Source organism: Apostichopus japonicus, chromosome 16 (genome assembly GCF_037975245.1).
Source record: "Apostichopus japonicus isolate 1M-3 chromosome 16, ASM3797524v1, whole genome shotgun sequence".
Lineage (NCBI taxonomy): Eukaryota > Metazoa > Echinodermata > Holothuroidea > Aspidochirotida > Stichopodidae > Apostichopus > Apostichopus japonicus.
The window spans coordinates 14,127,460-14,154,831 of NC_092576.1; the positions used below are offsets into that span (position 1 = coordinate 14,127,460).

The following is a 27,372-nucleotide window of genomic DNA, read 5'->3' on the forward strand; positions in this document are numbered from 1 at the left end:
TTGGTCAATGCATACCTACAGTACACAGATGTTAAAGTAATATTGCATGCATCTTAGTAATTATCACAAATGCAACTTTATACAAAGATTTTTTTTCTTTCCTTTAATTTTCATTCCGAATCATTAACATACTATGAAATTATGGAATGATCTCGCAATATATAATATATATGTAGCTTCTATGTATACACAAATGGATTTTGACTGACCACTGGGATGAAGACCCTCGTGATTTGTCCACCACGCACCTGACCGTGGCCATCAGAGTAACATGTCCCATGAATGATCTACAGAGCCTAGACGTATATTAGCTCTCTACATTCTTGAAATGATGTGGATGAGATGACTTTTAACTTCTGATCTACATATACAGTATATATATATGTGGTACTACTACAATGTGCCCTGAGGTGATTCTATGCTACATTAATGTGATATATATAATCAGGATCATGTTTAATTTAAATAAATTATATCATTTTCATTTGCTTTACTTTTGACAATAATTGAGAAAAACTGAGCGATACATATTTATATATATCCCGGAGGAGGCTGGAAGTTTTTTCACTGTTCTGGATTTTCCAACTCATTACGATTTAAATTATACAGATATATATTCATTTGCCTTTGTCGTTTATTTCCACTTCGTTGGTTAGCATCATGTTTGATCTCTAGAGTAAGGCAAATATGTCACCAAAACAGAACTAGTATTGTTCGATATGTGGTGACAAACGCCTACAGTGGAATTATGACCTTCCTTGCTGGTTTCGAACCTCTGGGCTTGCGGTACATGTCCATGGCCTGGTGGTCGGGGTGTTGGCATGTGAGGCGGGGGGCCCGGGTTCGGGTCCCGGTCAAGGCTGGAGGTTTTTTCACTGTTATGGGTTTTTCAACTCACTGCGATTTCAGTTGTATATATATATATCTATATATTCATATATATTGCTCAGTTTGCCGCAATTATTTTAGGAGTACATTTAATAATGAAATATTATGATTAATTTCATTTCTGCTGTCAGCTGGCCCTATAGATGACTGCTATACAAATTTACATTTAACCACCTCTGAACAATACACCAGTGCGCATGCACATTGGTTAGAGGTACTATAATCACACAGAGAGGAACTTTGCATAAATTAAATAGTTTCACTTAATAAAACCCTGGAGAATTTCCAACTCGGATTACGTCGACTCATTAATAAAAAAAAAAGGCAACTTAGGCAAAATGTTGCGACGGTATGTCTTTATACACAGCTTTGTAGAACTGAATTTGCATGACAAAAGAAAAGTTATCATTGGCATGTGAAAATAAGCTGTTCAAGAAGGTTTTAAAAATAGTTTTATATACATGTAGCAATTAAATCTGATATTTAATGATAAAAACACTGGCAAGTTTTGATAACAGTTGTAACTTTAGTTCATACATAAATAATGCAGAAAGTGATAAAGTATATATTGCAATTGGATGGAATTGTAAACCATAACAACAAAAAAAACAAAAAAAACAAATATCGTGGAAGAGTGACAAAAACATTGTGTGTGAGAATATATTGGATATTTGGCGAACTTTTGCGATACAATCCATAATTTACTAACCTGCTTATTTGTAGTGTAGCTTAAACTGTTAGAAAGATTCAACGGGAAATATACATGTTGGTAATAGTACTAGTGTTGCACACATGTATTACCGCTTCTGAACTTGACCTGCAAAATTAAGGGTCCAAAGCCAGTCCTCCCAAACAGGAATTCAGTCATCTCGGATCAGCGAGAGTACAGTTGTTGTGTGGGGACAAAGAAGTGTTTGAGTGAACTTAATACTCAACAACTCATATTCCTGCAAACTGCACACTTTTAAATATATTTCCATATCAGCTCAAGTGTTTAGAGCTTCTGTAATAATCATGCATTATTGTGCTATTGGTGCTGACCAAACAAAAACAAAACAACTTATAAAATGACTTAATCTATTTAAGGATTTATAGAATTGGCAATTTCAGTGTTGCGCACACTTTATAATTTTAAAATATTTTTTAATAAATAATTTTTAATTTATCCATATAGGTGTCCTTTAGTTGCCTGGTACCATGCGGTGTATATGTGAAGAAAGGGGAAATTTGCATAAAAAATTATTTTTAATTTTTTTTTATTTTGCTGAGATATCGAGTATTTAAACTTGACTTGAGAGAAGAGTGTGGGGGTGGATATTTTGTGGTATGCTCCCACAGTTAAAAAAGTGGGGGTTGGGGTGGGACATGTACCCTCTCACAGGTTCTAAGCCCATGATCATATACTGAGGAGAAGTTCCTAAATGAGGATTTTTTTCCCCCTCACTTTGCCAGGTCGAAATTCACAGTTCGAGGGACCTTCAAATGTCGAGAAAAGTGTGTTTTCCTTTATACAGACTTTTCCCTCATTTTTCCAGACTGCTTGGGAACCATGGTGTTTCCGTGTGGTTTTGCTTGCATTGTGCATATATATAAATATAGAAATATGGGCAAATAATATCTGCTTTTGATAAGTTTAAAATCATAATTTTTGTTTTACAAATTTTGCATGAAGAAAGTTGCCGGCACTTTTTACTCTGGCAGCTGTGCTCTGGAAAAAGTAGAAGGTTACCATTTCTTGCGTGCTGTCCCGTTTCCGTCGAAGTTTCACCTGTGAAGTATCGGTGGTCGCGACCCCCTTCTGCAAAAGGTCGAGTCGGGAAATGATGGGAGGAGGTCTTAAAAAATCCGAATTAATAAAAAGGACTGATTTGAGGCAACAAGATTATGAAATGATGATTTTTCGTTAGGCACAAGACGATTTATTTACATGTCCAGTCAAAAAAATTGATGTGAGGACTGGAAAATTCCAAATTAAAAGAATCGACTATCCGAGAGGCACAAAAATTAATTTTGATATGTCATAGATTATTATGAGCTTAAGGGAAAAAAATTTGACCACTTTGATGAAATTATGGAAAGTACACACGATAGTTCACAGCAGAACAAACTTGAACAACAAAGAAAATTAATGAGTAGATTATAAAATATGAAAACATTTTCCAGAATCATGTATATGATAACCCTAAATTTGCATAATATGTATAGAGGTCTGTGGGTAAAGCCAGTTTAAATCATGTAAATAACGATTGCATAACATATACCAGTAGGACGTAGTTACAGTATTCTGATTTGTTTGTAAAGAAAACATGAAAAACTGTTTAATTCACAGAAAAGTCTGTCTCAGCAAAAAACGGGAAGGGGTGAGGGAAAATAAAAGTGATGAGGGGAAGGGGTGAGGGAAAATAAAAGTGATGAGGGGAAGGGGTGGTTGGGGGGACTGGGAGGGGGAGGGGAGAGAAGCAATGATGCCAAGCTTCTGATAACCAAACTTTTCTATGAGGAAACTCTACTATATGATACCGGTAGTTGTTACACAGTGTACCACAGAATGGAGTACCCTGGCAGTTGAATGGCTGAAATCCAATTCCTACACCTATGTACTACTCTGTACCTGAACATACCAAAAGAAAATAAATATTGGTAACATGACACATTTTTCTATTGTATGTTAATAAATATAGTACTGTATTAGTAACCACAGCAACCAAAGATACAGTAACAATGAACCTCTTTTTTTCACCTTATATTGTTGCAAAAAATATAAACACCTTCAAAACTGTTTATATATGCACACATGTCAGTTTAAATTCAAGTCTACATGACTAGATAGAAACCTGTACATGCTTTGTGTTGCAAGGTGTCTATGTGCAGGAAGCAAATGAATGTACGTAGAGTAATTGAGGAAAGCGGTCTAAGAGTATTTGAAGAATGCTAAACATGCATGTGGATATGGGGGCAGGGGAGGGAAGGGGTGGGGTGAGGGCAGGTGGGGGTGTATGTGGGGAAAGTTAAAAACGTGGGCAAATTTTTACAGTGGAATAAGAAAAAGAAAAGTGCACTAATTATCAATATGTCAGTTGTAAGCAATAAACAAACATAAGGTGAAATTCCCTTTTCAAAAATGACTCAGTGGAGGGGGAGGAGGGGGGGAGGGGGATTGGAAAGTGGTTAGGGACAGGATTTTAATTTGTGATATCATAGTGCACTCGGAGGTAAAGAATGATAACTTTCCCTCGTTGTATTTTTTCCTCTTTTTCACAATTTTACCCGATCATCGTAATCAATCTTGTCTTAATCGACACCGAGACCTATGTCCGTATTGATGATATCATAATTAGACTTGCTCAAGTCTCCAATCTCTGCCTGTGAAGGAACCTATAAAAAACGGCAAATTTGGGCAATTTCTGGTAGACCCCCCAAATGGGATACCTTCTGCCTCTCTTTTGGGATGCACAAGTTTTCTCCTGTTCAATAGAAACAGAACTTTGACAAACCTCCCACGCTTGCTCTAAAGGTCCAATTTAACAGAGCAGACGAGCAATATACATATTGACCCAACTGCAGATGTCATAACATCCCACCACAGGGAGATTCCCTTTTGGTTATCACTTCCTATTTGAAATCTACATGTATTGCATGGTCAAATCTAGCACAGTACTGTCACAGTGTTAAACAACAATAATTAATTCACCTATCTACTGAAATATTCATATCACGATATTTTCAGCAGATTTTTCGATCAAGAACTAAACAATACATCCTGTCAAATTTCATTTCAAAAATTAAAAAAAAAAAAAAAAAATCCAAATTTTTAACATGGTTTTTGCAAAAAAATTGTAAAACAGACATCAGTTACAATGAAACCCCTTTTTTGAGTTGATTTCGATCAAGAACTAAACAATAACTCAGACTGTCAATTTCCATTTCGAAAATTTCAAAAAAAAATCCTAAATTTTAATGTTCATGATTTTCTAAAAATTGTAAAACAAACATTATGAGTTATAACGAAACCAAAGTTACGATTCTGCGTTCTAAAACCGTCGCAGCAAAATTTTTTAGCAATCTGGGCAAATTTCAGGAACACGGCAACGATGACATTACAGTTTCTATTTAAAGCTGCTTATGATTCAAAGTTCAAAACGACACATTGTTTTGTCCACTTTACTGATGACTTCCTTAAGTTTTTTTGACTCAGAAAAACACTATGTTGTACATTTATATATATATCTACAATTCTTTTCCTTTATTTTAAGCTCTCTTCCTGAAAGCTATTCAAACAAACCTAAGAGAGAACGAGAACAAACGTTGCATGAAAATATCCTGAGGAGTTCCTGCCAGGAAGCAATTAGTAACTAAACTGCACACTGGCGTTAAGTTACAGTCTTGCATTATTGCCTTTTCCTGTTGATTTAGATACATCATGAATGATCAATGTAACTTGCAGTTTTAAAAGCAATATCATCATTGACACCTTCAATGATGCTGCAAAAAAGTTAGTAAAAGGTTTAAATGTGTAAAAGTAAGTTGACCTGACGTTTCGATCCTAGCAGGATCTTCTTCAAAGGCTAAAGAAGGCTGAAAAAGATCCTGCTAGGATCTTACACAGGCTCTCTAGTGGATAAGCAATTTGCTAACAATTTTATTTTATTTTTATTTTAATTTTTATTTTAAAAGGTTTAAAGATAGTAAACATTTTTTATTGTCGACCAGAAAACTGGTAGCCGATACCCAACTACTTCATAACATGCTTACTACTAATGATAGCTGACTTATAAGTTGGGAGTCCTTTACTTTGTTAAGCCTGTATTGGCATTTTAAAGGACTTCACTCCACATCTATATATTTATTATCTGTGGAAAATCAAATAAACAATAAACAATTAGCTCATTGGGAAATGTCATCCGTGTTTAGATTTTAAAGCCTTTTAAATTTTCAATCGACCCGTGATTAAACTGAATTTAACGAAAAAAGTGCAAAAAAGGAATTTAGTTCGATGAAGATATGTGACCGAATTTTTGGTATATTTCTGGCATGCTGGGACGTACGGTGGTGCAATGTACTGTATGTGTGCACCAAAAAAGATGCTAGAAATACAAAATAAAAACAAAAATTGGTCACAGGCTACAGGTTAGGGTTAAAAAAGATTTTCTCAAGCGAAATATTGAATCACGGCGAATCGATTCGATCACCCTCGTACACCTCTGACTATGCCAGAAATTGATAGCAGTATCGGGACGAGGATACCAAATGGTATTTGTACAGGTGCCGTGGCCGAGTGGATAAAGGCGGTGGCATTTGAAGCAATGAGGCTTAGCAAATCGGGAGGTTCCCCGTTCGATACCCGGCCCGGGTCATAGTAAAGTGGGTTTTTCATCCAAGAACAATCTACCCTCCCATCTGAAATGACTTTCTAAATTGAAAAGATTCCAAAACGCGAATCAAAATGTTGAATTGGAAGCCACCCTGACGTGTAAGTTGTAATCTTTAAGCCCTTGCGGGTTTCTCCCACATTTGCGGTCGCTTAAAGCATCGTAAAACATAACTGCTGATATTTACTATTATTATTATTAGTAACTCAGGAGTTAATTCCAATTTTTGGCTAGAAGCTGAACGATGCCATTAATATCTAGACAAGCTTTTTCAACAGGAACAAACTACTGGTCTGGATGACAAGAGTGTAAAGTTAGGATAAAAACACACAAAAAGATACTGTAAGGAGAAAAGCAAGGATGTAACATGACCAAGTTTGGTATAAATTTCTGAAATATAGGGATATTTTGGGGGAGAGCTGCAGTATAATTTAGTTTGAACCCTACATGACCAGTTTCTTTGGTGGGGGGGGGGGGGGGGGAGATGGCTTCTAGCATATTTTGCACACACAAAATGTACAGTCTAGCTATTTCCCTTTAATAAGTGGCAATGTCATCTTGACCATTAAAGTACTAGATACATTAAGCTAAAAGTTCCAAAAGTTCTCACATAATTGGCATTTCAACAGCTTGCAATACTGTGCAAAAAGTCCACAAACTTATCTAAATGATATCTATTCAAGGAAGTGACAAGATCGTTTTTTTGGCAAGTACAGCCGAAACAAAAGCACCGTCGATTATGACCGTCGATGGGAGGGAAGGGAAATTTGGGAAATGGACGAAGGATGCCGACTGGCACTAATAGAACACAAACGTGTCCTGGCGCGGCACACCCACACCACGATCCATTTCCTGTACGGCAAAATATTATCTTTCAAACAGCGATGCATTGTGGGAAAGCACAAAGATTTCAGAGAAATTTAGCTGGTTAGGTTTACGGTACTGTATCGTTGATCGATTATCAAACTGTTAATTTTTGCGAAATGAAAATTTCTTCAGGTGTTAAAGACAATCACACATAGACAATCAGACATTTAATGATCATGGGCATGATGGACATGTTCTATATTCTCTACTGGTTTTAGCCTATTCCTGCAAAGATAATTTACAGTTAAAGTAACAGGGTGTTTTAATGGACATAGCTGTTTTGTTTCGCATGCCGGAGTTATCTTACCATTAGATTTCTCTCCGAGGTATGATGTGGGAAAATGTATTCGGGAGCTAAAAGTAGCTTCGAGAATTTATAGCACCCTCTGTGACAGGGAATGCAGCGCAGATGCTAGACAGATAGAGAGAGATGTCACCCATTCTAAAGACGAACGGTCTACCCTTACTGCTGTTGTTGCATACACATATATACACAATTACTAATTTTAAGTTTTATGAACAATTTTACATTTCAATTTTAGTAATACTTGACTGTAGTATTGTGATCACAGGATAGGGTTTAAAAAGATTATAAAAACATATTTTTGGAGTAAATCGACACCTCAAGAGTAAGGGGGATAATTTAGCGTTCAAATTTTTGTGTAGATTTCTAGAAGGCTCTGAAGTTTTCTTCTCTCTGAATACTAATTATATGTATCATCCCTGTGTAGAAAACCGCTGTACATACACAGCTTTACACTAGAACACATGTATAGAAATTGGACCATTTTTGCATAGAATTTCTCTATACAGCACCAGGTTAAATTATTACCTGGGATTACTCTATTAAAGCATAATAAATAATATAATATTCGATTATATATATATTGCTTTACACCAGCAATAGGATTCAAAGCGCTTTACAGACGTTATATTACCCCTGGTCGATGATAACCTGTCCCAGAGACAATCCCTACAGGTGGCTGCAGTTATATACTGCGCCCAATGACAAGGTACCCATTTAACCCCTGGTAGGAGAGAGGCAATTGAGATAAACGCATCTTGCCCCAGGACAAAACGTAATGAACAAGGCTGGAATCGAACCAGCAATCCTTGGATCGCGAGGCCGACGCCTCAGCCAATTGTCCACCACGCTCTCATCATAGTATGGAATCATGATGATCTCATCATGAGCTCATAATGGGCTGCATCATGGATAGGGGTTAAGGTAAGGTCAAGTAAAGGTACATCAGAGGGCCATGTCCATTATTAGTAGGGTATGGACTAAAGAATATCATTTACATACAAATTGTTTTTTCATTTTTTTTTATTTTTTAAGCTGTTAGTGCTCACAGAAGGTATGTGCAACGACAAAGTGTGGGCCGGTAGTCTGCCACGAGGCTACCACACGTTACCTGTACGTGAAGCAGATTAGTAATCGATTCAGATGTTACCGTATTATTGTGCCAGGAACCTAATGAATATGCATCAAAAATTTAAATTAAATCTCAAAAGCCGTGAGTTATTAGATTGATGAGTATTTTCAATATATACTTACTGTTCTCGGTCTGTGGCGTGCAGACTGAACCATGCAAGGAAGAACAAGACCAACATTCCATGTCAATATACAATACATATCAGGTGATCGGTCACATGACCACACTACTTACCACTCCCCCCCCCCGGCCCATTCATTCTATCATTTTTAACGTAACGCTATTTTGAACCAAGACAAGAAACATATATATATAGATTACACACAAGCATGTTAAGTCACTGTACAGTATTAAAGATACTCTGTCTTCCACAGAATAATTTTTTTTCCCACAACTATATCAAAATATGGAAGTTATTAATATTTACAGAGTGAGGCAATATTAAAATTAAACATTTTTTTGTTTTAAGCCTAAATTACAAAATTCAAAATTTTGAGCTTTCAATATTACCTGAATAAATATACTGTATATATATATATATATATATATATATATATATTTTGTTTTCTTCTTTCATTCCCACTACAAGCGACAAATGAATATTGACACTATGAATATTTTTCTGCATTATTAGCATATCATGCAAATGATGCAGAGAAAACTGGCTGCTAAAATGTCATTAAAAACTGAAACCGAGGTATCCTGCTATTTAAAAGCAAGCATGGTAGTTACCATGGAAACTTAAAGTCACAAATCTCGCCAAAAATACCGACTATCATATCAAAAGATGGATATGTACCTGTACTCTCATATAGCATTCGGTAGTCTTTCTACCAACTTTTGCTACATATCTCATTTCCCCTATTTCCTCATTAAAACGTTAGGTTTATTTATTAGTAAATTATTTTTATTATTTGACTTGTTCTTAAGTGGATCCTCAAAAGGACACACTATTGTAGGCATATATAACTTCACTGCCAAGTGGGTCAATATGTAATATCAAGTGTTCAACAACTACTGTATGTCAGAACATATACATGTGCAGATCTATGTATCTGTATACAGTATGTACTAGAATGCATGTGTAGATCTGTGTTCCTATACATATATATACATATACACACACACACACATATATATATATATATATATATATATATAAATATATATATATATATATATATATATATACAGTATGTACTACAATGCAACAATATGTATAATGTCTAGATCAATGTATCTACATTTTTTTTTTCTATATGGCTAGATATATACTGTACTCCTGAGAGGGTGGTATTGCCAGGGCCAGGGTAGCCCTCCCCCACCCCAGTCTGCTTTCCCCTTCCTCTGGCTAGCTCTAGTTCTATTATATTTGTTAACGCTTCCAACCCTAAAAAATAATTGATTTGCTTGTCTACTTTACTCCTACTTTATTCCCTAGTTTGCTTCTTTTATTATTTTGCTATTACCGGCCTGCAGGAGCTCATTTAGATATGTCGCTCTCCCCACCCCCCCCCCCCTTCCCCCAACCTCTGTCACTACTATAAACTTCTTCTTACTGTTCAGTAGGGTTAAGGAAGGTTACATGCAAATATATAGAGAGAGAGAGTACCTATGCAGCAGCATTACTCGTAACACATCAGATCAAAACCTCTAAATACATAGGTTTCTACCCTCACTGTACCTAGCCCTCATACTCTGTATGTCAATTGCTGGTAGCAGCAGTTTGTATCAATCTGCAACCACATCCGGACTAAATTTGATTCCGTTTTCAAGCAAATTTGTGCGCAAAGGCGAAGAAATATATCCTTCGTAAACAAGCTGTCCTATATATAAATACCACATTAACATTCATTCAAATAAATTTGGCACCACGTTCTAAGAGTTTGGTCTGCCCAGACGAAATTCTGCAAGACAATCCAAACCCTTGGTAGGCCCAGATTAGAATTCGGCCTGGATTACTTGAATCTCTGGTTATTTATTCATTTGTTATTTATTCATTTGTTTTTTTGTATTATGTTTATTTTTATTTTTTATTTATTTTTTTATATTTATTTCACCAGCCCCCCTTTATCACAACTCAAAAGAGTTTTTTTTTTTGTGGGACATACTTGAATCCTATACATTGACTGCTATGTACTCTATCAAGGTACACTCAACTGAACAATATGGTTATTAAGAAAGGGTTTAACATGCAATATAGAGTACATTTATGCAAAATTGTTATGTATGTGTACATCAAACAAACCCCCCCTACCACCCACCCCCACCCCCATCAAAAGTAGGTCATAACCTAACTCTGGACTCTCATAAGGTTGGGTACTTCCAGTAGTAGCAGCAGTAAGTACACTTTTAACAACAACAACACCACACAGCGAGTTGACTAGATGCGGTTACAATTGATTGATTCTGTAGTTTCACCTATGCTATACCCTAATATGAAAAATAATTGGTAAAGTTAAAGGCTATCCAGCTCCCTATATACAGCAGAATTTCTGAGTAAAATGAGTAGCCTATCAACAGCTAACAACTGAACAAAGAAAAGAAGAAAACCTCTGTTGAGGTTGTTTTGGTAATTGAGAGGAGAGGAGAGGGAATGATAAGTGTCAGAGATAGATAGATCCGGCTTTAGGATTCACAAACGATTTTCGAGTTGGTTAGCATCATGTTTGATCTCTAGAGTAAGGCAAAAATATGTCACCAAAAACAGAACTAGTATTGTTCGATACAGGTGACAAACGCGTATAGTGGAATTACGACCTTCCTTACCGGTTTTGAACCTCTGGACATACAATCAGCGTCCATAGCCTACTGGTCAGGGTGTCCGCATACAGAGCGGGAAGGCCTGGGTTCGAATCCCGGTGGAGGCTGGAAGTTTTTTCATTGTTCTTGATTTTCCTTCTCATTATGTTTTCAATTATATATATATATTTATATATATAGTTATATTAATGCATCATCATATATGATCATCATATGTCATAATGCATCATGTTATATGAAATGTGATATATCATAATGCAGATATCATCATTTCTGTAGATATATATATATTCGTCTGTTTCGGTCATTAATTTAAATTTCATTTAAAACACATCCTGTTCACACAGTATCTCTTTCGATTTCACAAACCATTCCCAAAATTATGATATTTCGAGTTTGGTTTAGCATCATGATTGATCTCTTGAGTAAGGGAAAAGATATGAAACGAGACTAGTATTGATCGGTGATACGAGTGACAAAACCCTTCAATTGATTAATGACCCTCCTTACCGGCTTTGAACACTCTAGATGGAAAATCCGTGTCTATGGCCTAGTAGGGTCTTTGCTTACAACATAAGAATTGAGGGGGGGAGGAGGGGGTTTGAATCCCAGTGGAGGCTGGAAGTTTCTTTCACTGTTCTATACTTTCCAACTCATGGCCATTTTCAAATATAGAATGTCCATGGACGTTAGTCACTATATCTGAATAAAGTGTCTCTTGAATCTGCTGTACATGTACGCTGATATATTTCTTTTATATTCCATCCCTAGACAGATTTTTGAGGATATTAATAGGACCTAAAAATCGCAAATCTTTCAAAATCCTCTCTTTTCAAAAGAACCATAACGAGCAACAGTTAATTTCAGACTACATTGTTAATGGTGTCATTCTGTATATAACAGAGAAGATGTCTGTGCACAACAGAGACAGGAGGTATCGGTGTAGCATGCACCCTTCCATACATTTTTGTACAGATATTTGGCCCATGGATGTAAGCTATAGGAAATATCCCCAGGTCTATACACACAGAAGTTTTCCCCACTGGATGTAAAACCGCTAGTCTTATCCCAACCAAATCACTCAGACGTTGACCCCCAAATATAATATTTCTTCCGTTTTGAGTGAATTTGGATTCTCCTTCTATCTGAGAGAGATAGAGAGAGAGAGCTAGAACTAAACTAGAGTAGAATCCGGTCACGTACACCGTGAGCCATGATGCACAGGTCGGAGGTCATGCATCTTTCAAAGGGCCACGATGCGGGAGTCGACTTACTCTTTGGCGGGACGGCTGCAGAGTGGCCGAGCGAGACAAGATTCGCTCTTTCTTGACCTCTGCGTCGGACCTAGACAGGGAGAGGCTACTGTGGGCCCTGGTCTTAGCCAGGCTCCGCCCAGCTGCTTGGGCCTCCAGAGGATCCTGGAAGGATGAGGTCACATGTCAGACTTGTTTCCCCTCGGATCTAACGTCACTACCTAATACCCCTTTGCCTCTGCTTTGGGTCCCTATGTACAGACAGATGCCTTTAAAGCAGTCGGTTGACTTATGTCCTCATAATGAATATAAAAATTTCACTTCTCATCGTTGCCAAGGGCAACGATTTGTGCCAACTCTTTGAGGTATAATTCAAATTTGCCACATGATCAAATTTAATTTTAACCGGTCGTATAGCTTCTGCAGTAAATGAAATTCAACAAGTTCAGCCCTGATTGTTAAATGTATATGTGAAGTATGCTAGGCTAGGCTAGGCTAGGCTAGGCTGAGTAATTATGCTTTGCTACGAATGTGTGTTTAGGCCTCGTGGAAGTGTTCATATTCGTTTTTTGGTACTGTATATGAACATTCAATTCTCATCACAAACATCCAAATTACTAACTTCACCTATCTGTCTCTGTCTATCGTCTGTATTAAAGTTCATTTGGCAAAAGAGATCAAATTTTCACTGGTAATTCTTCCTCAACTGTTCATGAAATGTAGAACAGCTTCAAATCCAAGTGTTTATATATATATGCAAAGAAGGTTAGGCTAAGGCTAGGCTGACCTGCTCTGAATGTTTGGCAGCTCGAATTAATGGGTCGATGTGTGTTTTGGCGAAATTAAGAAAGAGCTTTCTCAAGAGTTTAATAACAAATATCACACTTTTATATTCAAGAGTTATTTATGATATCACAAGATATGTATGATATCTGCACTACAAACTCAACTGTCTCATTTCAAGGGCAATTATCATCTAACAAGGTCACATGATGTTTGGGCTAGAATCAACTTCTTAAATACAAGATTGATTTTAATATCCATATATATAATATCTATTAAAAGTTACTGTTATCTGTAGCGTTAACATCTTAATACCACCTGTTGTGAAATGACCTTTGACATGCAAGAAGCTCATAAACTATAAAAATGGCTGGAATACCTAGTCTAGCACACAGACCATAAAGTTACTGTTAGTAAGGACAGTTTTACAATGCGGCATGGCTTTACAACCAAGTGTGTATATATATAGCACTGCACTTTGATGTCCGGAGAAGGCTGCTCTCATCTAAGAAGGGTCACATGACTTTTTGTGACAACCTAAACACAAGATGTGGCTTTGACCTGTTAGCCGTCGCTAAGGGATACAACCTTGGAACTTGTCCAAGCCATAATGTAGAATGAAGGCCTATAGTTGGGAGGAGATTACTCCCTTTTACAGATCAGCAATATTGCTGTTTAACAGATACTGCATTATTAAAATTGATGCTAGAAGATTGTTTATTATAAATCTCTCATTTTTTTTAGTGTTTTTCCTTCAATTCTTCAAGTCAGTTTCTCAGTACCTCTTTTCCTTGCTATTTTTGGGTTTAAGATTGCTTTCAAATGTACCGAATGTAAAAAAAAAAAAATTAAATACTAAAAGGGTCATAGCTGGTCGCAATGTCTACCTAACCTGACCCTTAATGAAAGAGGAGAAAGATTGGGGACAGGTGCCATGATAGGCCTGTTGTATTCAATACTGCATTTTCTAGGAATGGTAAAACAAAGGTAAGGGGGGGGGGTGGGGGTGCATTGCATGAGGAGTTGCTCATCCATAACTGCTACTTATAATCTAAACTTAAACACTGGGTATATGCATATTCATTGATGCATATTCATATTCATTATATGCATATTCATATTCATGTTGATGTTTGTGTTTGCACCCAGTTGGGACAATGTTTTCTATACTCTACTGTCATGTCCCGCTTCAGAGCACTCGTAGTGTCAGTACGAGCAGTACGAATATCATGTTTCTATCAGATCAAGGTTAGGAACTGTTGGTACTGACAAATACCAGTGCTTTGAGAGCATAACATTGGCGTACAGTTACAGAGGTATTAGCATGAGGAAATTATCCCAACTGGCTGAATTCAACACTGGGTACATGCATATTCATATTCATTATATGCATATATTAATATTCATTCATATGCATATTCATGTTGGTGTTTGAGATCATGTCATCATCAGTCCCTTTCCTCCAGGGAAATTTTGACCTAGAAACAGGCAGAAAATAGAAGTCCCTCCTGTTTCTGTTTTGATTAAATTGGGATGGAATTACATTGTCTTCAACCTCGATCCTACACTCCCCCTTATTAAACCCTTTTTTTCTTCTTAAAGTCGTTCCTTAATCCGTACCTAGTGTTCCGAATCCTTGTCATACCCAATCATCGTCAGGTGTCATGATAGGCCTGTTATATTCCATACTGCATTTTGTAGAAATTGTACAAACAAGGGTAAGGAAGGGTGGGGTGGGGGTGCATGGAATGAGGAGTTGCTCATCCATAACTGCTACTTATAATCTTAAACTTAAACACCGAGTATATGCATATTCATTGTATGCATATTCATATTCATTATATTCATATTCATTCATATCTCATACATATACATACATATACATTTCCGTACCTGTTGTACCGAATCCCCGTCATCCCAATCATCGTCCTCGTCCTCGTCATCCCACTCGTCGTCAAAGTTTGGTGTGGCGGGAACCGACTGGGGGGCGGTGATTATCTGCGAGAAAGGAATTGAAAAGAGTGTGTGAGTGGTATGATCCAATGAATATTCATGATATATAATAAAACGGAAAGGAACCAACTATATCAGCTGGTGTCCTTGGACGTTGGTCGACTATTAACACAGAGCTCTTTTGTCGGAATAGTAATTCCTTAGGTACCACTGTTTACATCAGAAGAGTAATACCACACCTACATGATGGAATTGAAAAGAGTGTGTGAGTGGCATGATCCAATGAATATTCATGACAAATATTAAAACAGAAAAAGAACCAACTATGAGCTGGTGTCCTTGGATGTTGGTCGACTATTAACACAGAGCTCTTTTGTCGGAATAGTAATTCCTTAGGTACCACTGTTTACATCAGAAGAGTAATACCACACCTACATGATGGAATTGAAAAGAGTGTGTGAGTGGCATGATCCAATGAATATTCATGACAAATATTGAAACGGAAAAAGAACCAACTATGAGCTGGTGTCCTTGGATGTTGGTCGACTATTAACACAGAGCTCTTTTGGTGGAATAGTAATTCCTTGCCACTGTTTATACATGATCAGCAGAGCAATACCGCACCTACAGTAGGATTTAAATTATTGACAGTTTCCAAGTGGTTAGCGAGGTTCTTGCAAAGGTGCAAACCCACGATGTGTTACCAACTATGAAACTTGAATCATGTCCCTCTTTACAAGTTTACAAGTGTGTTAGTTAACACAGTTTTTCACAGACTTTTGACCTCTGTTGTGACCTCAAATGACCTCTGACCCTCACACAAAATAACACAATTCGTGTACACACTGACTATATCCACATACCAAATAAAGTGAAAGGTTTTGAGCAAGCTATTAATTTCTTTGATTTCAACAACAAGTTATTATCACTCAGACACTTTCATATCAATGACCTGGAAATAATCCACATTTCTAGGAAATTCACTATCGTCTTTCGCTTTTACTTCAAAGTTTGAGATCAACTTTGACCACAAATCCATGCCTCTGGTACCAGGCTCATTGTACCTTCCAATTTAAAGGCATTGAAGACTCGCCCCAAACCGCGTGCGGCCATCTGAAAAAGTTAACTTTCTGTTGCTTGCAAGTGACGTTTTTGTTTGTGTTGCTACAAAATGCAGACAGTAATGAATCATGATATCTTGTTATCTTTAGCTGGACCTGAGATGTCCATCGCTGTATCGTAAGTACATTGTATTGTGGGTATTGACCCCAGCTGTATGTACTGACTGTACACTAGTGTCTCATTACCGATGGTAGCAAGCTGTGTGTGTATTTTCTGGTGGTGTCTAACACTTCTGTTACACCTCATTCAAAACTAGGTCAGATTACCGGCATTAGACATTTCTTTTTGCACGAGTCTTCACACCCTTTAAGGTATATTGCCACTTTGTATCAACTGCCTTACACCATATACACACATTTCTTATGCTTATATATACAGTACCCTCTCCTTGGTCAAAAAGCAAGGACCTTGAGGGCCCGACAACACCCCCACTCACCTCCATCCATGCCTCTGGTACCAGGCTCATTGCACCTTGCCACTTCGTATCAACCATATACACACATTTCTTATATACAGTACCCTTTCCTTGGTCAATTAGCATAGACCTTGAGGGCCCGACAATACCCCCCACTCACCTCCATCCATGCCTCCGGTACCAGCCCCCTCTGACCATTATCCGTCTCCGCCTCCCACCAGCCATCCCCGACGTTCTATATTGCCACTTCGATCAAAATCCTTACACTATAGATACACATTTCTTATTACATATATACGGTACCCTTTCCTTGGTCAATAAGCATGGACCTTGAGGGCCCGACAATACCCCCCACTCACCTCCATCCATGCCTCCGGTACCAGCCCCCTCTGACCATTATCCGTCTCTGCCTCCCACCAGCCATCCCCGACGTTCTGTCGGATGATCGTCACGACGTCGTTTTCGTAGACTGTCAGCTCACCGTTGCCGGCTTCACCCTCAAAGTCGTAGAGAACCTTCGCCTGTAGGATTCGGGAGAGAGTACGAAATTGGTTAAGGTTACGGTACAGATGCCATGGAGACGTTTTGATTAGTAATGATATTAATTAGTTAATTATAGATTGATTGATAGAGAGATAGATAGATAGATTGATAGAGTGATAGATTGATCGATCGATAGGCTGGCCGGCCGGCCAATTGACCGACCTGCCGGCCGACCGACTGGTTCTCACATACAAACCCATAATGTCAACTGCCTTGACACTGAGGAATTTTCCCTTGATAGAAAACAACATCTCCACAAGATGATGTACAATGTTTTAACATACATGAGTAACTATATTATATATATACTAAACATATACGACTCTTGAAAACAATTTGAAATAAATTCACAATTTTCAGGGAAACTACAATACCGTCTGCACTGTCAGATATAAGTCCAATTTCTACATATATATTTAAATACATCTTGCTAATGTCTGTTACAGTTGGTATATTTCTCCCTTCACTTTCGTAAATGTTAAATAGCCCCCTCACTTTTTTATTTTTGCGCGGTCCATGTTACCTCTGGATTTCATGAATGGGCAACAGGGATCCTGCACTCAGTATATGCTTTCCTGTGGCCACTACTAGCCCAGAGGTACTGTTACTGTAGTACAATACTACTGTGACCACGGTGTTAATACACTTAAATGACCATTTCTATGCCTCTGGTCAAAAATACAGTTCCAGTCGTCCTGAGAAGACCCAGAGTTTCTCTTCAGAAAACCAAAAATCCTCGTTGGAGGTCGTCCACGGGACGGAGTTACTCGTTGACAACTGTACGCAAATTTCAACAGGACTTGATCTCCTCCATTCAACAAGTTCGAAAAAAAACAAAACATACTTTTGGAATTTTGGATGATCCTTTTTCCACTATAGGATTAATGTCGTCCCTATAAATGTTGTGACTAACTCATTCTTCTGTGTACAGTGTGTGTGCAGACAGAGCTGCTCAACTTAGTTTCCACAAATCCCAGCACATGTACACATCTCGGTACAGTCAAGTACACTCAACAATTAATTGGAACATAAAAAAAAAAAAAAAGGAATAAAAATCTCTAAGTTTCTCCCTACTTCATTCAGGCCTGGAAACTGAAACTAAAAAGTGAGTCAAGTTCAGATCCGTTTCATCCTCTCAAACAGCTGGAGATCTGTCAAATTTTTTTCTGGGGCGAATAAAACAACTGGCTGGGATGTGAGCTCCACTGCACAGTTTTATTACTAACTATATCTACATATGTACATACAGTACTGTCATGTGTCAACGAGAGGAAGAAAGACATACATAAATATTTTGTGACCACAGGCAGGACCAGGTTCCACTTTCATCAGTACTAAATGTACTGTACATACAGTACTGCGGTATAATAATGTAAGGTATATTGTTAATTTACTGGGCACTACAATGCTGCAATGACAGCCCCACTGTACTGTACTTGTTAACTGACAAACATCAAGTGGAGATTTATGGAGAAGGGGCTGGGGTGGGGGAGGGGAAGGGACAGTGGCAGTGGGGATCAAAGTTCCAGGGGCTGGGGTGTGGGAGGGGACGGTAGCAGTGGGAATCAAAGTTCCAGGGGCTGGGGTGGGGGAGGGGAGGGGACGGTAGCATTGGGGAACAAAGTTCCAAGGGCTGGGGTAGGGGAGGGGATGGTGGGGATCACAGTTCCAAGGGCTGGGGTGGGGAGGGAAGGGGACAGTGGCAGTGGGGATCAAAGTTCCAGGGGCTGGGGTGGGGGAGGGAATGGGACAGTGGCAGTGGGGATCAAAGTTCCAAGGGCTGGGGTAGGGGAGGGGATGGTGGGGATCACAGTTCCAAGGGCTGGGGTGGGGAGGGGAAGGTACAGTGGGGATCAAAGTTCCAAGGGCTGGGGTAGGGGAGGGGATGGTGGGGATCACAGTTCCAGGGGCTGCGGTGGGGAGGGGAGGGGACGGTGGCAGTGGGGATCAAAGTTCTACTCTTAACAGAAATATTTTGGTATATTGTTTGTAACTACTGTACATAGCCATACCCTGTACTGTATTTTGGCCACAGTACCTGGTGGAAGATGGTACAGTGCTGTACATCGGAAAAGAAACAGGAAGAGATTTTAATCTTGATGGCCATGAGGAGGTTTCCACTTTTAATTTGAAATACTTAGGTAATGTTTAGAATTGAAACCTCTTTATTGCATTTGATCTCTACATGTAATACATGTCTAAAACAATCTTTGTTTTAGAACATGTAGGGATGAAGGGATGAATGCAATCGAGAGGTTTCGATTGTAAACAATACCTTACAATTAGTTTAATTAATGTATATTTAATTAGTATATCTGTAATTAATCTGTAAATAGTTATAGTTGGCCCATTTGCAGAGATAGAGCGGGTCTTTAAATATCATGTAAAACATAACATGTTTGTGTTACACTGTATACAAAGACGGTCCACAGAAACAGTAATCCACGGTTTGCGTTTTCAACGGTTTGCGATATTAATGTTGGACAGTGTCTTACTGATTAACGAGACATTGATATCAAAATGCTGGCTACACTTGAGGCAACCGAAGAAGACACCCATGGATGTGAAGTGAATACAATGAATTTAGGAAACATATTGGACAAATGCCAGCATATTTGGTACCTTAACTACTGTACGTAGGAAACAACACTTGTGATGTTTTTGTTTTAATGAATTGTTTATCTTCTTTTTTTCCCCTGTAAACACTCACACATACAGCATTACTGACGGTATATTACAATTAGAATATTTAATACAAAATGCTGGTTGCACAGTTTAAGGTAACAGAATGAGTTACTGTATCAATATGAAGTGAATGCAATAAATTTAGGAAGACATCACAAGATTTCTCAGAGTTCATATAAATAGGACAAAATGCTAGAATATCTGGTACTGCACTGTGCTACAGTACTAACAACACTATTGATCGGTTTATTTTATGGTATGGATACATGGTATTTTATGGTATGGTATGTTATTGTATGGTATGGTATGTTATATTATTTTATGTTATTGTATTGTATTGTATTGTATTGCATTGAATTGTATGTTATTGTATTGTATGCTATTGTATGTAAATGTTATTGTATGTTATGTTATTGTATGTTATTGTATTGCATTGCATTGTATTGTATGTTATTGTATTGTAGGCTATTGTAAGTAAATGTTATATTATGTTATATGGTATTGTATTGTATTGTTTTTCATTGTATTGTATGCTATTTGTATTTTATGTTATTGTATGTTATGTTATTTTATTTTAATTTAATTTATTTTATTTTATTCTTATATAATTTTTATTTTTTTAAGTACACCATGTTTCTAGCTGTGCTTTAATACTAGGCAACACAGAATGAGTTACCCATAGTGTGAAGTGAATACAATGAAATGAAGACATCATCAGGACTCGGATAATTCCTTCTTTTCTTCATTTCCCCTTCCCAATTCTGGATTTCCTTTTCTCTGTAGAAACCTTGTAACAACAGCCAAAACAGACAAAACAGAAAAAATGACAGAAGAGAATATTTGGACCAGATAAGAAACCCCAAACACTGTCCAAAGTAATTTGACAGACTTATACTATACAGTGTACATAGTAGTGCCAATTAACAGAGAAAGCTGTGACAGACCTGGCATTGATATTTATCATTCATGTCAGAACAAAACAAAACAAAATGACAAAAGAGAATACAGGACCAGATAAGAAAACCCTAACACTGTCCAAAGTAATTTGACAGACTTATACTATACAGTGTACATAGTAGTGCCAATTAACGGAGAAAGCTGTGACAGATCTGGCATTGATATTTATCATTCATGTCAGAACAAAACAAAATAAATGATAAAAGAGAATACAGGACCAGATACAGTAGGAAACCCAAAACACTCTCTATTGAAGTAATTTTACAAGTACTAATACTATAAAGTGTACAGTAGTGCCAATTTACAGAGAAAGCTCTTGACAGACCTGGCATTATTATTAGCATTCATGACAGTGTTTGAAGGAGTCGACCGCATATTACTTCAAATCAGCGGGGCTAGATAGCCGCACAGGAAAATCTGATTTCCTGCCAAGGGGAAAAAGAACCCATGACGCACAGACTATGTCTCACGGTTAGAGTTGTCAGTGCAGACTGTCAGACCTGTAGACCCTACACAGGCTATACAGTACTTGTACTGTATATAGATACAGAGAAACACATATCCAGACTCACTTTATCGCATCGCAATATGCAAACATGCGAGATAATCAAATTGCACTATGTATTCAAGTCCAAAGATCTACATGCAGTAGCAGGTTTTATTAATGTTACCAGAAAGCATCAGTATTTTATAAGAGCACACACTTCAGAGACTGTCACATATAGTGTAGATACCTTGAACACTAAATTATTCCACTGAATTATAAATTCTAAGTAAAGAACCAAATTAAGGTCCATCAATCGACTTTACAGGTCTGATATTTACTTAAAAGGTCTACCTACTATGTATCTACAGTATTGTTGCAAAGACAGTTTATTGGGACAGACATAAAAGTTTGAAAAAAAACTTGAAAAAGAAATTATTAAAATTTAACAAACGCCCAAGCAGCTGCATCTCCTGGACAATTTTGGAATATTATAACATGTACCTGTACATACAACTTTCTTTTCTCTTAAATTGTATTTTAGAACATAGTACTGTTGTACTGTAAGCTGATTTTTGAATCTCCCATGACATATATATATATATATATATATATATATATATATATATATATATATATATATATATATATATATATATATATATATATATATATATATATATATATATATATATATATATATATATATATATATATATATATATATATATATATATATATATATATATATATATATATATATATATATATACTGTAATTCCATTTAATTTGATCTGTTACATGACAAGCTTCTTTTTCTTGTTAAACCGATCGAGGCGGTATTGATACCAAGTTTCGATGAGTACGGTCACCAAAATGGAGCTCCCTTTTTTGGCTCCTTGTGTTATGTAACTTCATAAACGAACCCTACATGGAACATTAACGGATCCATGCTCATAGCTTTGACCGTAATATCAGGAATTTCGGGGGTGTGGGGGTTGGGGATTTGGACACAAAAAAACAGATCCATAGAGAAGTATACAAATAATCGTTTATTAACAGAATCTTAATGAATTTTGACTATCGGCTTTGTTTTGGCCATACTATCCCAATTATTTTTGGAAGAGTTTTGCCAGCAGGTTCCTCTGCAATTTGATGTACATACTGTACTGCGAGTAAAATTGTGAACCAAATTTAAGAGACTTGAATGCAAACTATATATTCCAAACTCTTCAAGCGAGATGAGGCTGACTGCCTGTTTGACATAGTAAAGTGTAAAAGAGACCAACCAGTGTGTATTTGTACGCAAGAACAAAGTACACAGCCTACGAAGAGCCCAAAACATGAATCATTGACAGGGAATGTGAAGAGTTTGTTTGACACCAACTTGCAAACAGAGTGGTGGAGATTGTCAGTGTTGTTTGCTGTCAGGGTATATATACACTACACTTCCTCAAGTGGTAGAACTTGCATTAGGCCCATTGCTGATATACTGTAATAGGTTGTTGGAAGTCTAGAACTCCTATAAGGAAACTTCTAGGTAAAAAAATCCAAGGTATCCGGGCGAATTTCGAAAGAAAATTTTTCCCAATTTACGAAAAACATGTGTAGACACTTTGGGTGGTAGAAAGAGAAGGAAGGTCACTGACCGGGTATGACCGGGTATGACCGGTCACTGAGGGTGCACAGTGTTAAAAGATTACCAGGGCATACTAGACACGGTAGAATGCGGTGCTACGGTTGTGGGGAGACAGGTAAGCGGGGAGCAAAGTAAATTTTACTGTATCAGGTTTAGTGTTAATTACCTTCAACTGATGCACATGTATTGTAACACCACAAAGGATACTAAATGTACTGTACCAATTAACAAAGACAAAAATCCACATTAATGCATATATATTCCTGATAAAAGATATTAACTATTCAAATGTTACCATGTCATGAAAGAAAGTTCATTATCAGGTTTAGTGTTAATTAGCTTCAACTGATGCACATGTATTGTAACACTTAGGATACTATTGTACTGTACCAATAACAAAGACAAAAGTCCCACATTAATGCAGTTTCCTGATAAAAGATATTAACTATTCAAATGTTACCATGTCATGAAAAAAGTTCATTTTTTTATAAATTAAACATTAATACTGACATACTAAAGGCTAATATGCTAGAAAGATGTATACATGTAGAGTCATGTCTGGTGCAACTTATTAACCACATAATATATTGCACAGTAAGTGTATTATATGTTAACTATCAAAAACACTATTCCCAAACTGAACAAAAGAGGGAAGAATCGGTCATTGTTTAAACAAGGTTGTTGATATCTGACAATTTTGAAGGTCGAAGGTCAAAAGAATTGCTCCAATTATACAGCATTGTCACCAACGCAGGATTCTGGTTCCTGGAGGCAAGGTTTTTGCCAGGGATGCAAAACCCTTAAATCCGGAAGTTAAATTTTTTATCAGAGAAACAAACCCCAAGTACACACTCACACCTAGGCACACCTAGGCCTACCTTGGCCTATAGGCCTACCTAAGCCTAACCCCAAGTACACACTCACACCTAAACACACCTAGGCCTATAGGCCTACCTACAGTAGGCCTATATGCCTACCTAGGCCTATAGGCCTACCTAGGCATATATGCCTACCTAGGCATATAGGCCTAGATGCAAAACATGACACAACACAATTTTGAATGAACATCCTGGTTTCTGTCTTATCAACAACAACAACAAATTCTGCTTCTGAAGAGATCCAAAATTTCTTCCAAATCCTACAGTTGATTGAACTTGTTTGGAAACAAATCAATCATAACAATGAATCTGGGCCACGTGCTTTGACAGTCAATGTTTTTTGGTGTATATATCGTTCGTGTGTTCACAACTGTACGTACTTCAGGCATCGTCAAAAGTAGCCTCTGAAGTTTTATTTTTATTAATTCTAATCGACATTGCATAAAAAGTTCTTTGCATAGGCCTACTGTTCTTTTCGTGGAGCTGGTTGTTTGCAAAACATTGCAAAGAGCCCAGAGTAAATGTTGGATCAGGTTTTGAGGATTTGCGCACATGTGTATAGATGAAACTCTGAAGTTAGAACAGGCCTATGTACATGCAGTAGTGAATTGTGTATTTTAGCGAGAGGAATGCACACTGTAGGTACGGGGATTTTTTAAGAGTTGGTTGTTGGAATCGCTAGTCAAAGCATGGAGCTACTGCGGAGTTGGCGAGTAGGCCATCTGAACATTCACAGAGTATAGACAGTGATACTATCGCATCTTTACAACTACACTAGTAAAAGTAGGTCACACAATAAACGCAAAATTTTGGTGTTCGATCGTGACGCAAGTTGTTTTTTTTGACGGGACTCAAACCTTTTTGAACCATTTAGTATTTCATGAGCTCTATAGCCTCCAAACATTACTAATCAAAATTGAAATCCCCTAAATTATTCCTACGTTAATATTTTATGAACCAACAACTCCTATTACTGTACATACGTACACTGCACACTCAATCTAGCACTGACAAATTTGGCACAATTGGCATTCAATAGAGACCACCATTTAAACTCTACACACAATAGCTGTACCTGACCACAGCCTCCCACATGTACATGCACCTTCACAAATTAATTGCGCCTGTCTGGGTTTTAATGTTTACTTTAAATGAGTCAGAGCTAGGTTACTAATCATTAAAGAACTGTCTTAAGTACAGTACCTAGTGCACAAGATCCAGCTGTCTAACTGTGCAATTAAAAATTACTACCCTTTATTGCCCATCCTGTGTTGAGATAAACCGGAGAATACTGAAAATAAGGATTGTGCACTGTGCACAGAAAATAAACAGATCACCTTTCAATATGTAAACATGCAGCATTCAGGAATGTGCTCAAGCTGGGGGGAGGAGGAGGGGGCAGAGAGGGTTGGCTGCTCCAGGCAGTTCTGAATGCCGCCTAGCACAAACAGTATCATAAACATTTCCGCCCTGCTTTTTTTTATGATGAATTTAACAAATTTTACCATTATCAAAACATGGGTGAGTGCTTGGCACACAAGCTAGCGCCAGAATAGGAAAAAGATAGCACCATTTGCCATCTAAGCATACTTCATTTGCAAAACTTTTCCAAAGGGAAGGGGGGGGACCTCTACCCCTGATACCCCTCCCCTGTCCTCCAGGACTTGGATCACACTACAGCACAAATCCGCCCAGCACTCAAATATTCCTGACCATTTGACCTTTGACATAAATGTAGCTGTTCGGAATGCTGAATGTGCGTGATTTGATAGAACAATACTTAACCGTACGGTAACCTGGTAGGCATTCAGTACATTTAAAGGCATTGAAGACTCGACCCAAACCGCATGCCGCACTCTGAAAAAGTTAACTTTCCATTGCTTGCAAGTGAAGTTTTCTTGTTGTCGCTACAAAATGCAGACAGTAATGAAACGTGATACCTTGTTATCTTTTATCTAGATCTGAGATGTCCATCGCTGCTATGTACACTGTGTTGTGGGTATTGACTGTAGCTGTATGTATTGACTGTACACTAGTGTTTAATTACCGACGGTAGCAAGCTGTGTGTGTATTTTCTGGGATCAATGGTGGTGTCTAACACTTCTGTTACACCTCATTCGAAACTAGGTCAGATTACCGGCGTGAGACGTTTCTTTGTGCGCGAGTCTTCACACCCTTTAAAGAACAGCAGCTCACTGTATACAACACAGCTTTAAAATGATTTTGTTTCCTAGTAAAGAAAACCAGTTTCCTAAATCGGTGATCGCGAGGCACAATGCCTGATACCTACAGTTAAACCCAAGGTCATTGTGAACTTGCATCTAAAGGTTAAAGTCAATCGTTCAACTTGTACGGACTACCACACATGTACGTACTTCTGGTCCGTGAAAGTCAAATGCGGTCTTTGTGGTTTGGTCATTAACATACAACGACCGAGAACCGCATAGTTATAAATCCCTTTTAAAAAATGTTATCAGGAAGTACTGACCTACAGCACTGTGGTTACATACATGGATCATACTGTATGTAACTTAGGAGGTTTAGTTTCTTCCTTGGATGGGATAAATCTAGCCACTCTATCAAGTGTTCAAAGTTCTTATCTGTATCTTTCCATCCTTACGGTTTCAAATAATTTCCTGTCATTCTTAAAGTGCACACTGGACTGTAAATTTGTGTTCAAGCACAAGCACTCCAGCAAAGCATCATCACTAGCTAAATTAGCCACAACTGTTGGGAACCAGAAAATCAAAGCTAAAAGAAGTGTAGTAAAGAAGTGGGGTGAGATGTGCGGTAAGAAGTGTGGTAAAGAAGTGCTTTACAGAAGTGCGGTGAAGAAGTGCTTTACAGAAGTGCGGTAGAGAAGTGCGGTAAGAAGTGCGGTAAGAAGTGCGGTAAAGAAGTGCGGTACAGAAGTGCGGTGCAAATGTGCGGTAAGAAGTGTGGTAAAGAAGTGCTTTACAGAAGTGCGGTGAAGAAGTGCTTTACAGAAGTGCTTTACAGAAGTGCGGTACAGAAATGCTTTACAGAAGTGCGGTGCAGAAGTGCGGTAAAGAAGGATGGTAAAGAAGTGCAGTATTCCCCCCTCCACCCCCCCCCCTCTACCAAAACAAAGAAACAGCTGATTCATTGTGACATTGCCACTAGATTTGAGGACATACCATACCATCTCAGTGTGGATTAGTAAACAATATATAGACACACTGTACATACCCGTACAGTGGTACGTACACTAGCAATTGTTTGTACAGTAGTCTATACAGGCCTATTCACTGTATACATAGTACACTGTGTATTATACAGGTCCAATCAGCTCGCTAGCCCACTCTTTTGCTCAAAT

General features: G+C 37.8%; 1 protein-coding gene across 12 annotated transcripts in view; it reads right to left on the bottom strand.

Annotated features, from left to right (window-relative positions):
• Positions 1 to 27,372, bottom strand: part of LOC139982568 (sorting nexin-33-like) — a 62,055-nt gene that overhangs the window by 23,626 nt on the left and 11,057 nt on the right. For 2 of the 12 annotated variants that reach the window (XM_071995469.1, XM_071995471.1), the window contains exons 2-5: positions 17,209 to 17,370; positions 15,253 to 15,357; positions 8,683 to 8,706; positions 2,618 to 2,686 (exon numbers count right to left, since the gene is read on the bottom strand). In XM_071995469.1, the coding sequence (XP_071851570.1) occupies positions 2,618 to 2,686; positions 8,683 to 8,706; positions 15,253 to 15,357; positions 17,209 to 17,370 (360 nt within the window). Of the gene's footprint in view, positions 1 to 2,617; positions 2,687 to 8,682; positions 8,707 to 15,252; positions 15,358 to 16,870; positions 16,893 to 17,009; positions 17,105 to 17,208; positions 17,371 to 27,372 lie in introns of those variants that run through there. The other 10 variants (XM_071995474.1, XM_071995475.1, XM_071995470.1 and 7 more) reach the window with 10 other exon arrangements.